General features: G+C 38.2%; 1 protein-coding gene and 1 long non-coding RNA gene across 4 annotated transcripts in view; one reads left to right on the top strand and one right to left on the bottom strand.

Moving 5' to 3' along the window:
* Nucleotides 1-3,143: 3,143 nt before the first annotated feature.
* Nucleotides 3,144-11,282, top strand: LOC105542109. The gene is made up of 2 exons (XR_001006421.1): nucleotides 3,144-3,640; nucleotides 9,749-11,282. It is a non-coding gene; the product is annotated as an uncharacterized LOC105542109 (long non-coding RNA).
* UBR5 (ubiquitin protein ligase E3 component n-recognin 5) overlaps nucleotides 10,531-14,982 on the bottom strand; it is a 154,963-nt gene continuing 150,511 nt past the window's right edge. For 2 of the 3 annotated variants that reach the window (XM_011983491.1, XM_011983490.1), the window contains exon 59: nucleotides 10,531-12,451. In XM_011983491.1, the coding sequence (XP_011838881.1) occupies nucleotides 12,239-12,451 (213 nt within the window). In that variant the 3' untranslated portion in view covers nucleotides 10,531-12,238. The remainder of the gene's footprint in view (nucleotides 12,452-14,982) is intronic. The other variant, XM_011983492.1, reaches the window with a different exon arrangement.

Here is a 14,982-nt window from a genome sequence, read left to right on the forward strand (position 1 = left end):
AAAGTGTGTGTGTGAATGAGGGTGAGTGAGGGGGAGAGAGACAAGTTACTAAAGTCAGGAAAACATTTTGAAAAAAAAAATTGTTTTGAAAAAAAATAGTTTGGTCTAACAAAAATAAAATGGAAGAGAGATTTAAGTAGTTTGAAGCTGAAAGACTGACGGGATCTTGCCGTGACCCGAACAGCATGCACCTGTTTTGTGGATGGCTGAAGGATGGTAAATAGGATCAAGATCTCACTGTAAGCGTTGAAAATGCCGAAAGCTCTTTCTCAAACCTGCCATAGAGTGGGGGTAGACAGTCCTTCTTAAAGCAACTACTGGGGTCAAATGCTGAGTGAAATTTTTTTAATCTGTGAACTTTAATAGCCACATAGATTCTACTAAGCAACTGAGTCTCAATTTACTATAGGCCACTTGGCAAATAATCAGATTCATTCACTTAATGTCATCAAACAATATTGTGTGTCGGGCATCATGTTTAGGCATTCATGATACAAACATGAATGAGTTTGGTGAAAAAGAATCATCGTGGGCATGCATTCTGGTTCCCTCACTTGTTAGCCATGCTACCTTGGGTCAACCTCTCTGAGACTCAGCTTTCTCATCTGCAGGGTAAGAACAATAATCCCTTCCTCATAAGGTTGTTGTGTGAATTTAATAATATATTACTTGTTAAAACACTTATGGGGTGGGAAATTACCTTGATGCAATGGTAGCTTCCACGTACAAGTCAGGCCATCCCAGAGGGTCATGGAACTCGAGACCAGCCTGACCAACATGGCAAAACCCCATCTCTACTAAAAATACAAAAATTAGCCGGTCGTGGTGGCGCATGCCTATAATTCCAGCTACTTGAGAGGCCGAGGCAGGAGAATCGCTTGAATCCGGGAGGCAGAGGTTGCAGTGAGCTTAGATCGCGCCATTGCACTCCTGCCTTGATGTCAAGAGCGAAACTCCGTCTCAAAAAACAAAACAAAAAAAGTCCTTGGCTTTGCAGTCGTAAACGAAATACATTACAATTCTTCAACTGAAGAAGATAGGCAGAAACTGTTATGGTGTTTTGTTTGTTTTATGTGTGGGTTGTTTTTTGTTGTTGTTGTTAAAATGGAGCAAAATAACGAATATAAAGATAAGACCTCAATGAGCATGGCACTAATGGAGAAGGGATTCTTCACAAAACCATATTTCTTCCCCCATCCTGTCTTCATTTGATGTGGATCAAAAGATAACATTGGCCATTTGGTTAAAAAATGCAATACGCTTTTATGCATTATAACTATGGCGTATACAATATGCCATAAAGACTATATGAAGATGTAGAATTCTGTTACTCCTAGAGATCTTGTAGTTACACATTTGTTTACATAGTTACATTGTAACTAATATATACTTTACATACAATAAAGTAATGGGGAAGAGGAAAATGAAAGGATAGAGAAAATTATAGTAGTCAGGGTGTGGTGGCACCAAATTGCAGTTTTCTAAATGAAAATACATTCTTGGTACCTAAGAACAGAGTTCTGTATTAAAGTAGCAGACTCCTTTTTCAGTCAAGACCTCCTGTCCTTGGAACACATTAATTGTATCTTTAGCCTCCCTCTCCTACTTTACAGGTGTGTCTATTTCATTGATTGGTTGCACATGAAGTCTAGAATCTGATCAGCCTCATTGCCTAACCCTGTTCACAATAGGCTTTCATTAATTTACTAAGCAGTATATGCCTTTTTTTTTTTTTTAAAGATGGAGTCTCATTCTGTCACCCAGGCTGGAGTGCAGTGGCGGGATCTTGGCTCACCGCAGCCTCTGCCTCCCAGGTTCAAGTGATTCTCCTGCCTCAGCTTCCCAAGTAGCTGGGATTACAGGCACCTGCCACCACACCCAGCTAATTTTTGTATTTTTTTAGTAGAAACGGAGTTTCACCATGTTGGCCAGGCTGATGTCGAACTCCCGACCTCAAGTGATCCGCCCGCTTTGGCCTCCCAAAGTGCTGGGATTACAAGTGTGAGCTACTGCGCCCAGCTGGAATATGCCTGTTAATCTTAAACTGCACCACAGACCCATTCTGCCCTGCCACTTTCAAATTAATAGGATTGTTGTTCTCGATCTTGCCTCCTTCCTTGGGCTTTCCGTCAGCCAGTCTTCTTAGCTGCCACTTCACAAAATGGGTGTCAGTTCTGTGCCAAACAAGCATACAAGCTGTACCCTATTAAATCATTTCAAAACATAACAGCAAGGGGAAAGAGATTGAGGGGACTAACATATTTTGGTTAGGATGTGGGAAGGGGAGAGAGTGGAAGGATTATACCATCTGAATCTTAATGTTACTGTTCATGTACTGTTTGATGCATCAGCCTTCCTTGCTGGTGGAAGGACCATATGGTCACTATGAGGACCATAGTGAGGATGAGCAAGAGTGCTTAGCAGGTAGAAGGTGGAGCCAGCACCCATTTTTCTTTTGGAGAACTGCTGGAACCTGACTCCAGCTATAACTGGATTTATAACCAGTTATAATAAACCTACTGAGCAGTTATGGATGGTATCTGTGTTTCTTGGACAGAGCACGTGTGGGGCCAGAGTGGATCTCACCAGTGAGTGGCTGATTTAGGGATAACGTAGTTGTCAATCTGGCAGTAACATGATCATTCCCTTATGAATATTTAAGATTTACTGGGGGCTGGGCACGGTGGCTCATGCCTGTAATCCCAACACTTTGGGAGGCCGAAGCTGGTGGATCACCTGAGGTCAGGAGTTCAAGACCAGCCTGGCCAACGTGGAGAAACCCCGTCTCTACTAAAAATATAAAATTAGCCGGGCGTGGTGGTGCAAGCCTGTAATCCCAGCTACTCAGGAGGCTGAGGCAGGAGAATTGCTTGAACCTGGGAGGCGGAAGTTGTGATGAGCCATGATTGCGCCATTGCACTCCAGCCTGGGCAACAAGAGCAAAACTCCATCTCAAAAAAAAAAAAAAAAAAAAAAAGATTTACTTGGTCTTTCCAGCCCTTTTAATCTAAAAATGGAACTCTCATGTGTTCCATTATTTTTGTGTATGTTCAATACACATATGTTCCGTTCATCCTATTTTTAACATGCCTCACAACATATTTATTTATACATAATACATCTTACAAATTTCATTATGTCTAACAAGTCATTTGCTCCCATACTTAGTTTCTGTCAATTTCTGTGGCAGAATTGAATATTCTTAAATAACATAGCAAAAACACACAACAGTACTTAGAATAGTGTAGTCTGGATGAGTTTCCCCCAGGATGTTCAAAGTTATTGGGAGAGCAAATGAAAACAACAACATGTGCAACTGAAAGATCTCAAGGAGTAAGAGGATTCTGCATCTTCATATGGACTTTATGGCATGTTTTATTTTCCAAAAATGGCCATACACTATTTCTGGTACCATATGCTGTTCCAGAACTTGGATACACCTCCCATTAAAAGGTGATGTCTAATGCGCTTTCCTTTGCATATGGGCCATCAATACTAACTTTTTTTTGTTTGTTTGAGACGGAGTCTTGCTTGGGCGCCCGGCTGGAGTGCAGTGGCACAATCTCGGCTTACTACAACCTCCACCTTCTGGATTCAAGCGTTTCTCCTGCCTCAGCCTCCTGAGTAGCTGGGATTAGAGGCACGCACTACCACGTCTGGCTAATTTTTTGTATTTTTAGTAGAGACAGGGTTTCACCATGTTAGCAAGGGTCGTTTTGATCCCTTGACCTTGTGATCCGCCCGGTGACCCATTTCTCAAGCTTGATGTCTCAACACCCCTGCCTTTTTTTTTTTTTTTTTTTTTTTTTGAGACAGAGTCTCGACTCTGTCGCCCAGACTGGAGTGCAGTAGCGTGATCTCAGCTCACTGCCATCTCCGCCTCCCAGATTCAAGGGGTTCTCCTGCCTCAGCCTCTGAGTAGCTGAGACTATAGGCACGTGCCACTATGTCCAGCTAATTTTTGTATTTTTGTAGAGATGGGTTTTCACCATGTTGACCAGGCTGGTCTCAAATTCCTGACCTCAAGTGATGGGCCTCCCCTGGCCTCCCAAAGTGCTGGAATTACAGGTGTGAGCCACCGTGCCTGGCCTCAACCCCTTTTAAATAAAAAAATTTTCACAGCCACTTTGATACTGACTTAAACTACATATGTATTGTTACTTAAGTATGTACAAACCTAAGACCAGTAACAAACTCCTTATTCTTGGAGCTTTACACAACTAAAAGTAGATTTATAAATGAAATACAAACAAGACTATAGAAATGATAAAATTCCAGTTTGCAACCAAAAGCAATGAATGATGATGTTGCTTTGCTGAAACTATATTGCATCAGTGTGAATTTTATAGTGACCATTAATGAAGCATGTTTCTTTTTGCATCCTAGCCATGGGATAGATAACTTTTTCTATAACTCTTTTTTATCAGTTGCCTTTCATAAGGAACAAATGTGTCATTTACATATGAAATTCCATTCTTTAAATTTTTGTCTATTTGACATAAGTGCCATCATAAATGGTTAACCAAGTAATTCAAGATACTGCATATATATTAAGAATCAAAATAAGATGCTTGTGGAAAATTGGCAGATTCTGAACCCTAGTTTGAAAACCACTAAACAGGTCTATATTTAATGAGCCATTCTTTTATAATTCAGGAAGGCCTCCAGTGTGAAGGAAGGTGAGAATTTTGGAGTTAGGTTGGTTTAGAGCTAATTGGAATAGGCCAAGTGCAGGATAAAGCAAGCTTGAAATAAGGCAATGGTAGTGAGGAATGCAAGAAGAATCCGTGCATGTGAGTTAAGTAAATGTACTCAAGATGACTTGATCAGTGGTTGGATATGGACTTTAGGGTAGAGGGAGGATTCTAGGATGACTATAAGTTTCTTTTTTCCTTCTTCTTTTTTTTTTTTTTTTTTTTTGAGATGTAGTTTTGTTCTTGTTGCCCAGGCTGGAGTGTAATGGCACAATCTCGGCTCACTGCAACCTCCGCCTCCTGAGTTCAAGCAATTGTCCTGCCTCAGCCTCTCAAGTAGCTGGGATTACAGGCATGTGCCACCATGCCCGGCTAATTTTTGTATCTTTAGTAGAGACGAGATTTCTCCATGTTGGTCAGGCTGGTCTCGAACTCCCGACCTCTGGTGATCTGCCTGCCTCAGCCTCCTGAAGTGCTGGGATTACAGGCATGAGCCACCGTGCCTGTCAATGACTACAAGTTTCTAATCCAGAGACTAGGCAGTTAGAAGTGCCTTTTGCCAATGAAGTCTTAGTAGGAAGACAGTGAGTTGTTTGGACATGTCAAGATCATGATTCTCATGAAATCCAATTGGGGGTTTCTAGTTATGTGGTTCAGAACTGATGGGCTCAGCCGTAGATCTGATCCAACTGTGACAACCTGAAAGCCATACTTAGCAACCCTTCACATTAATAGTAAGTAAAGCAGTTTTTGCAAAAGAATTAGCAAGCAATATATATTTTTTCTAAAAAATTTCAAGTTCAGTACAAAGAACATTTTCCCTCTTAACTATTTCAGAATAAGTTGCTAATATGTCTAGGCTAAAGGCAGAAAAAAAGAAGTGAGGCAATTTTCTTTTACTCATAAGTGTGAGAGCATTGGAAAGACAGGCGTTTTGGGTCATAAGAGTTGGATAATAAGACAACACTTCAAAGGTGCAGAGTTCCAGGTGAGATAAAATCAACAAGTTACAACAGTATGTTCCTAAATTGCATTGAAGTTGGTCATTTGAATCCATTGAATGAATTTTAACATTCTACTGGGCACTGGAGAGGAAAAGGTAATTGAGATGCAGTTCCTACACTAAAGGAACTTAGAGTAAACGGTAATTGAGATGGAGTTCCTACACTAAAGGAACCTAGAGTAGAGGAAAAGGTAATTGAGATGCAGTTCCTACACTAAAGGAACTTAGAGTAGAGGAAAAGGTAATTGAGATGGAGTTCCTACACTATAGAAACCTACAGAGTAGAAGGGGAAATCAAGCAGACACATTATTCAGAGGGAGTACAAAGAAAGAAAGACAGCTTTGTCAAGGTGGAGGGTGGAGGGCAGGTCAAGGAGAGCACCTCAAAGAGGTGGGTAAACCGGATTCTGAATTATGAATAGGAACTAACCATTCCAAGATGAGGGGCCATGGAGAGTGGGCAGTAAGGTCAGAGGGAGCAGTATTTATACAGTCTCCAAGGTGACAGAGGTCATAACCTACAAGGGAACTGCAAGTCTTTCAGTATAACAAGATGGCAAGTAAATATAAGGCTGTAAAGCATGATACCAATCATGAAGGGCCTTGTCGAGTTTGAACTTCATTTTACATAGCCATCTGTGGAAAGTCAGTGTATTTTAAACAGGTGAGGGAGTAAAATGGTTAATATGCATTTTAGAACTTGTTCTGCCTCTACATATTAAAGGAAACAAAACAAACAGAAACCAGTTAGTAAGCTATTGACATAATCTAGGTAGAAGGTGGTGGATGTGGAGAGAAGTAGATTAACTCAAGAGTTCAATATTTAGTAACTGTAGGGCCTGATGGTTAATATGAACATAGGGGTAAAGAGGGAATTGAATGATTCCACGTTTCTGATATGGGAACTAGATAATTTACTGATTCATAAATGATTTTTGACCAGGCATTGTGGTACACACTGGGCTTAAGAGAAGTGAACAAGGATAGAGTTTCTGATAGCCTCTGCTATTGTGGAGGGTCACTAGGAGAAGTCAGACAGTGAGCACGTAAACTAGTTTTGGATAGTACATGGATGGACCAAGAGTGGTGAGAGTTGGAATATCTGTGAAGCTGTTAAGGTGAAGTCATAGCTGTGGGAGGGCAGGGGCCCTCTTGTTACTGTACTTAACTTGCATTGGTTTAGGGCATTAGCAGTAGGGGAAAGTACAGAATGACCAAAATTTGCCCAGAAACCATAGTTCTTTTTCACTTTCTCAGATCACTTAAACACTTCAGCTGCTGTACCTTAAACTTGGCAAGTTTTTGCCTCCCTTAAACAAGTGTCCCAAGATCTGCTGAAGTTTTATTTTAAAAATAAGAGAATCAGTGTTTTACAATGCTTCCAAGAAGTTCATGTGATCAAGAAAACGTACATCTCATCCAAGTCAAGGACCATAACTTTTCTATATAGTGCTCTACTGATGCACTTATTATAGGTAATATAGTGGTTCCAGATATTTGCCACCTTTTATAAATAAATTCTTTCATTCAAAAATTATGAGTGAGGGCCAGGTGCAGTGGCTCACGCCTGTAATCCCAGCACTTTGAGATGCCGAGATGGGCTAATCACCTGAGGTCATGAGTTCAAGACCAGCCTGGCCAACATGGTGAAACCCCGTCTCTACAAAAATACAAAAATTGGCCCAGCATGATGGTGAGTGCCTGTAATCCCAACTACTCAGGAGACTGAGGTGCGAGAATTGCTTGAGCCTGGGAGGCAGAGGATGCAGTGAGCCAAGATTGCACCTCTGCACTCCAGCCTGGGCAAAAGAGCGAGACTCCATCTCAAAAAAAAAAAAAAAAAGTGCTTACTTTGATCAAGGCCCTGTATTTCAGGTTACAGAATTTCTTTTAACATCTTAAACTTTATCAACATTGGACGTATCTTTTTAAATGCATGCTTCTCCACTTTCTTCCAGAGCATATAGAACAGTTTTGAGTGGGTAACTATCCTGACGTAAAGTAAATGTTAGCCTTGAGTGCTATGTTTGAATTGGGTAAGGCTGATGGCATGTCATCCTTATGTAGCAGGTGCAATATTTGCAGTATTCAGACTTCTAGACCTGGTGCTAACCAAATGTTTCTACATTAAATGGCTTAATTCTGTTGTGTTTTTAAATGTTTTCTAGCTTCCTTGATCTTAATTTCGCTATTTCTGGTCTGTGTTAAAGCAGGAACCTGATGATCAAAAACTCTTAAGAATTAAACCCTCTCCTTCTAATCACTGTACTTGGACTTCAGTGCCTATATTTTGAGGTTACTTTGACTTTTTTTTTTTTTTTTTTTGAGACGGAGTCTGGCTCTATCTCCAGGCTGGAGTGCAGTGGCATGATCTCATCTCACTGCAACCTCCGAATCCCTGGTTCAAGTGATACTCCTGCCTCAGCCTCCCAAGTAGCTGGGATTACAGGCACGCGCCACCACACCCAGCTAATTTTTGTATTTTTAGTAGAGATGGGGTTTCACCGTGTTAGCCAGGATGGTCTCGATCTCCTGACCTCGTGATCCGCCCGCCTCGGCCTCCCAAAGTGTTGGGATTACAGGCGTGAGCCACGTCGCCCGGTTGACTGTTTTGTTTTTACTCACTCTTCCATACCCCAACCTGTTTCTTGGTAGTTGAGGATCACTATGACTGTTTTTATGTAGGCAGAATTTTTAAGAAAACAACACAAATTCAGGTATTTGTTCCATAAAGGTACTAAAAAGTAAATGTATTAAAGGTGATTGTCATATAAGCCTTCCATTTCTACAGGTAGTAACAGTGCCTGTGATTTCACTAGACAAAACTGAACATATAAAAACGTAGTCGGCTACCTGGGAGCCTGAGGCACTTTGTTTACAGATAGTTTCTTAGGGCTAACTCAAAACACATCTAACCAGAACCATGCCATAAGCTTGCCAGAGAATCACAATGCATTTAAACATCATAAATAGCCAAATTTCATCTTCCCCATTGAAGACAGCATTTCAGATACAAGTACATGGGCTGGTAATGTTTTTCCTGAAGAGATCCTACTTGTATCAAAGTCAGCCTGTAGCTGATTTAAAGTTTAAACACTGATTTAAAGTTTAGCAGCTAGAAATAGAGTCTGAAAAAGATTTAGAAAACTGAGTTATTTTACCCATGAAACACACATCTGCCCTTTTAGAGCAAGCAGCTCTTTATACCTTATGAGAAAACTTAAGAACAAAAAGTTAGCTTTTCACTTTAAGGTACCATGGATGATTTTAGACAGTTCTCATATTATCAGAGTTCAAATTGTTATCCTTGGGGATAATTGCGCAGGACAAAAGTGTTTTTTAGAAATATTTAGCAAAAATGTATGAATTACTGCCTTTTCATAATGCAGCCAGGACTTTCATTGGAATGTTTGATTATCCTATGATCAACTCACTTATAGCTTCCACAGAATAGTACTGCACAATGTGTAGTATATATAAGTTCCAGAATGCTTGGAGTTGTACCTCACTTTAGCACTAATTAGCTGTGTAACTTTGCGGAAGTTGTTTAACCTGTGTCTCCATTCCTCTTGAGGATCATAATAGTCTCTTTCTCATGGGGTAAAATAATGTATGTGGAACACTCAACAAGATGCATGGCACATACTAAGTACTATGATAAAAGTAATGTAGAGAAACAGAAGATACTTTGTTTAATCCAAGATACCTTGAGGTAAATTTAAAAGTCACATTTTAAATACATTCCTATTGTTTTTCATAAAACTATCACTTCTGTGGTAATCAAATGGTGTTTAAATAATCTATGTTTATGCCTACTTATATAGGTTGATATAAACAGTAAAAATATTTTCATTCACTACCCAAGCACAGTCTATTGAAAGCACTTCAACCAGCCCCTTATCAGGAGGAAGAATCCAATCTAGGACTAGTTTCTCAACAGATGTACTTTTCCATAGGTTGTAAGTAGTTGTAAGTAGGAAAGGTTTGTCTTTCAGGAGCTTTCAGCGGGACATTTATATTTGTAAATAGAAAGGAAATATTCTTTGGGCAGTGTTTCACAATCACCTGGGATAATCTGAACGAAGATTTCTGGCCTCTACCGAAGACTTACTGAATCAGAAAGGAGGCAAGAGGATGAGGAATGCTTAAGAATCTGCATTAACAGACTCTACAACTGAATCTTACTACAGACGCATGGAAACTACTGCCTCAAGGGATTATCTCAACTTGAGTTTAAATATAGGAATTGCTGACTACCTTTAAACATGTAAAAATAGTAGCTTTATGGGAGGGATGTTGTTTGGGGGCAGCTACTAAATAGTGAAATCATTCCTTTAAAATACCCTCTCAAGTCTGCCCCAGTTATCCATTATTCTGGGTAGTCTTGGTATTCAGATGATTTAGGGAAAAAAATAGTAGCAAACTCTGAAAACACTCAGTAAAGTTCATCCTTGGTCTTCTCTTCCTAAATTTGTTTTCAATTGTTAGATTTAAACACTAAACAAGACCAAAAGAGAACTTTATTTTACATGTCTTTATTTTACATTTAGAACCATTTTATGATTTACTTAAAAAAAAAATCTGTTTTTAATATTACTAAAAGTATTTTTTAACCAAAATCTTGATTTAGGAAGACTTAAGACATTGTGCATTATTTTAAATATTTTCATTTCAGTAACTATTAAAAATAAATTCACAATTAGGGTTTCAAATGTCCTAATCATACCTAGTTTGTTCTCATTTAATATTTTATCAATCCCATCATGTGCATACAGAGGTTAAGGTGATATATAAGTTTTATATCTTTCAAACACATTGATGCTAATCAGCTCGTGATCTAATTACTATTTCATTTATTCAGAAATAGCATTTAGACATAAAAACCAATGTCTCACTTTGTAAAATAACCTTTGGCTAATTTACACACATCTAATACAGCGTGTTATATAAGTTTTAAGTAATACAATGAGTCACTACTATCATTCAGCTTTAAATATTTTTAGTGTTAACAGGGCTGAGAATATCATGTGGTTCAGTCTTCTGAAGGAAGTTATATAATAAAAGCATAGTGCCTTTGAACATGAAGACTATCCTCAAGGCCAGAAGTCCTACAAAGGAACTGAGAGATTCCAGAGAATTGCTCTCCTCATTTTTAATATATAAAGTGACTGTTTTAAGTCACTTCACTGAAGACTTAGTGAAGAAAACAGTGTTATTATGCCACTGAATAAAGCTACTTAAACCAGAGTAATTTTGGGATATTAATCCTAGGCTACATAATTAATGGGTCATCAAAAAAAAAACCTGTCAGTTATTAGGTGTAAGTTAACTTCCTATACCAAGTAAGGGGTCACACTTCACTTCCCCCATTTGTAAAAAGAAAAGGTGGCCAGGCCAGTGCCATTTAGGATTCTCTGCTAACTGTAAAATGTGGACTGATTTTCTTCTGTTTCTTATAGTCCAGGTGTATATAAACTTCCAGTTCTTTAAATCAAAATTTTTATGCACATAGCCATGTCAGTGTATTGCCCTTAGTTTAAAAATGTACAACTACATAAATAAAAACTATTGTTTCTTCAATATTACTTGACATTTCTTCTGTAATTTCTTTATTTAAAAAAGTAAATGTAACAAGATACTTAAAAAAGGCTAGATACAAAAGTAGTTAAGCTGCTCACGAACATTTAAAATTTTCCAAAATGTATCTTCAATAATCATGATCTTATAAAACATTTTACAGTTATCAGAAAGTGCCCAGGCTGAGTTTACATAACTGAAATACCTTAGTACAAATGTCTAGTTAGAACTGAAGTGCAGTAACCTCTTGACTGACTGCTCGTTGAAATAGGGATACAAAGAAAAAGTTGATTGTGATAAAAGTATTGTGCATTGGCCCCATCATATGTACAAAAAAAGTGCCCTCACTCAAATGAGCAAATTACATGCAAAATATTAGTGATATCATTTAATATCCTAGAGCTCAATGCAGTCAAACCGCAATAAAAGTGGTTTTTGTAGGTAAAAGTGATTTCATCTCTTAAGATCTGAATGTCGAACTTTTTTACAAGTTCCATATACATGATACACAGTTGCAGCCAACCACAAATTAAACACCATAAAAAAAGTTAAAATGAAAACACAGAACATACTTAATTTTTTATTTTGAAATTCCCTATTCCCTCTATACAAGAACCTTTGCTGAAACAGTTTCCACAAAGGCAGCAGTGAATTTTCAGAACATTTACATTTTTTCCCCCTCAGCAAAAAGATAAATCACAGTGTAAATTATGTTGTTCTGCTGTCATCTTTGGCTGGGGTTAGACCCAGAAGTTGGTGACTAGCAAACCAATATAGCCAAATGTTGCTAGTGCTCCTCAGGCCTTTAAGCTATAAACTGAGAAAGGAATGTCTGCATTTTATCTCTTTAAGGTACCACCAGGGGGGTATGACAGCATTAACTTCCATAAACTTTTATAGACAAATGGAAAAAATCTACAAAATTCGCTAGTAATATTACACAGCAATACACACTTTTTATACTCTACACAAAACCAAAATTCTTGGTCTTAATGGCGAGTAACAATTTCTGTTTGAGAATCTGTTTAGAGGAATAGAGTGGGACGTAAAGTCGAGAAATGCAAGTATTTGCAGTAGGAAGATGTTGGTCATCTGGTGGTCTTATTGTGATTGAGGGCATAGGCTGGAATCCTTCTTCACTGGCTGGCAATGATGGGCTTGATGTCCAAAAGTAAACCTAAACAGGAATTTAACAGGTTAGTATTTAACTCTTAACTCTGGCAATATATACACAAAGCCCTATTGTTATGAAAGGAGATATTATTTTGAATTGGGTTTTAAATATATTTTCTTATACTAAAAAGGAAAGGGATCATTCATACCTCAAGACAGGTTTTTGTTGTTTTTTTTTCCCCAAGGGAGTAAGTCCAGAGTAGAGGAAAAAAAGGTGACTTTCTGTTACAGAGCCTCAGTATTTTCATCTGTAACATGAGGCTGTTGGACTAAATGGTTTCTAAGAGCCTTTCTTGCAGCTAAATTCCATAAACTGTCTATTAGTGGAAAAAAGGCTACCAAACAAAAGATATGGTCTTAGGTTCAAAACTCACACAGGTTATCTTAAAAAGTTATTTTGCATTAAGGAGCAAAATAAATAATAAAGCAAATAATAAAGCAAAAAAAGTATTTACTGCTACATTGTGATATGGAATCATTTTATAATAGTAATTATTGGGGAACATCTATGCATCAAAATTCATGCAATAAGCCATGTTAACACTAAGTTATATCATATATCTATAATAAAACTTTGTGCAACACAGTGTAAATGATGCTCAGTAAATGTTAACTTACGCTTTTTAACTTAACCAAGGATACGCCTCCCTGAAATATTTCACTGAACATGTAACATTCCTCATCAATCCATCCCTTCATACATACATATGCATGTGTCTCTCTCTCTTAAGGAAAAGCTTTTTTTTAAATCTAATCATTTTAAAATGCACAATTTAACAATGAAGTATATCCAACTTCCTAGAATGACTAGGAAACCTAAACAAACTTATGATTTCCTGAAGCACAGTTGCATGGGAAAGCTCATCTAGAATTCTATATAAAGGGACAGAAAAAGAAAAAAGAGAAAACCTAAGTATCAGGATCTATAAAATCTGAAAAGAAATAGAAAACTGGTACTCTGGAGATGAAGCTGATCCAAACCACTCATTTCATAGATAAGAAACAAGCTTAATGTAAAGTGTTTCTTCAAGGATGAATGTGGTTAACCAGGGTAGATGACCTCACTGCTGGATCTCCAAGAAGTTGGAAGAAGAGAAATACTTTTACTAGTGAATTATACACTCCAAGAGGGAAATAAACTGTAGCGTTACCCAGTAACTCTGGAAACCTATAATTTGCAGGACTAATTAATTAATGGGAGAACTGTTTCAGAAACCCCATTCTTATGTCCTCTAGATGCATCAGGATGAAACCAACAATATGTGAAGGATGACTTCCCAAAAAGAGGAGAAGGGTAAGGGGGAGGAAGATACCATGATATACTGCTGACACCCTAAACACAGATTTTCAATAAGAGTTTAAGGTTCACAAATTAAAGCTGTTGACAGGAAATTCTGAGGTCTTCATAGAAGGTTTTCTTTTTTCTAAGATTGAGTCATTAGCAAATTTTTCTTTCAGTAGAAGGCAGAAACTCGTGAGATTTAAGTTGGCTGACTGGACTGAGGAAATACTGGTTTAAAAACGGCAGAAAATTAAAACTAGGGAATAGATTAAAACAGATAACTTAGAACTTATACCGGATAGCCAATCATTTCTATTTCTGTTTTTAGTGGTTCTTACAGACTTGATATGGCCTTTGTCTTAAGGAAACAAGGTGCCCTGAATCTAAAGACTGACTAAAGGTGGCAGAACTTAAGCTATTTAGGTGATCCTGAAACCAACAGGGACAGTTATGGTATATGGCACTAGTGGGATCTTTAACAGCCACAAGACTGGGGAAGTCAAATGCTGACCAATTATATCAAACCTACCTGGTGAACAAACTAAGTCAAAATTACCAGGGTGGCTAAAAGCTGAGAAATGAACTGGGTGGCAGTTAGGACTGCTGAACAAACTTATCTCACCATAGCAGAGAAATATTAGAATACACTTAAGAGCCATGTAAAGATGAGTTCCCCTCCTTCCCTCCACCACCTCCAAAATAAACTCTTGCCTGAATGAAGGTAACTGGGAATCTGCAAGTTTTTTCTTTCCTGCACAAGTAACCACTTCCCCCTTATTCAAATAAAATAAAGGATATATCTAGAAATCTGATCACTTTAAAATATTTCCATGAGTGGTGTAGTTTAGAACTAAGGCTGGTTAGACAGGGGAAACGTTCCAGGAACCATGAAGAGTATGAGTATAGAAAGGATCTTCCAAGGTTTTTAACATAAGGAATGTCCTTCCAATTTCTACAAGAAAGTCAGCAGCATACTGCCTTTCAAGATGAATGGGCAGGATGACTTGGTTATGGTTTTACTTGATGGGTGGACATCAGTTCCACTGAGAGGCAGACTTTCCACTAAGATCAAAGCTGCTGTTGTCTAATTTATGATTCTAAGTTAGCTGGGGCTCTGTACTAATAACATTCTGAACGATTTAGTACCCACATATCACCATTAAGCTACTCTCTTCCTAGTATGCAGATAACAATCAAGATAATACTCAGAAATTCTGTCAACACTTGGCACTAGTCAAAAGGATTAAGGATGT

Source organism: Mandrillus leucophaeus, unplaced genomic scaffold (genome assembly GCF_000951045.1).
Source record: "Mandrillus leucophaeus isolate KB7577 unplaced genomic scaffold, Mleu.le_1.0 Scaffold250, whole genome shotgun sequence".
NCBI lineage: Eukaryota > Metazoa > Chordata > Mammalia > Primates > Cercopithecidae > Mandrillus > Mandrillus leucophaeus.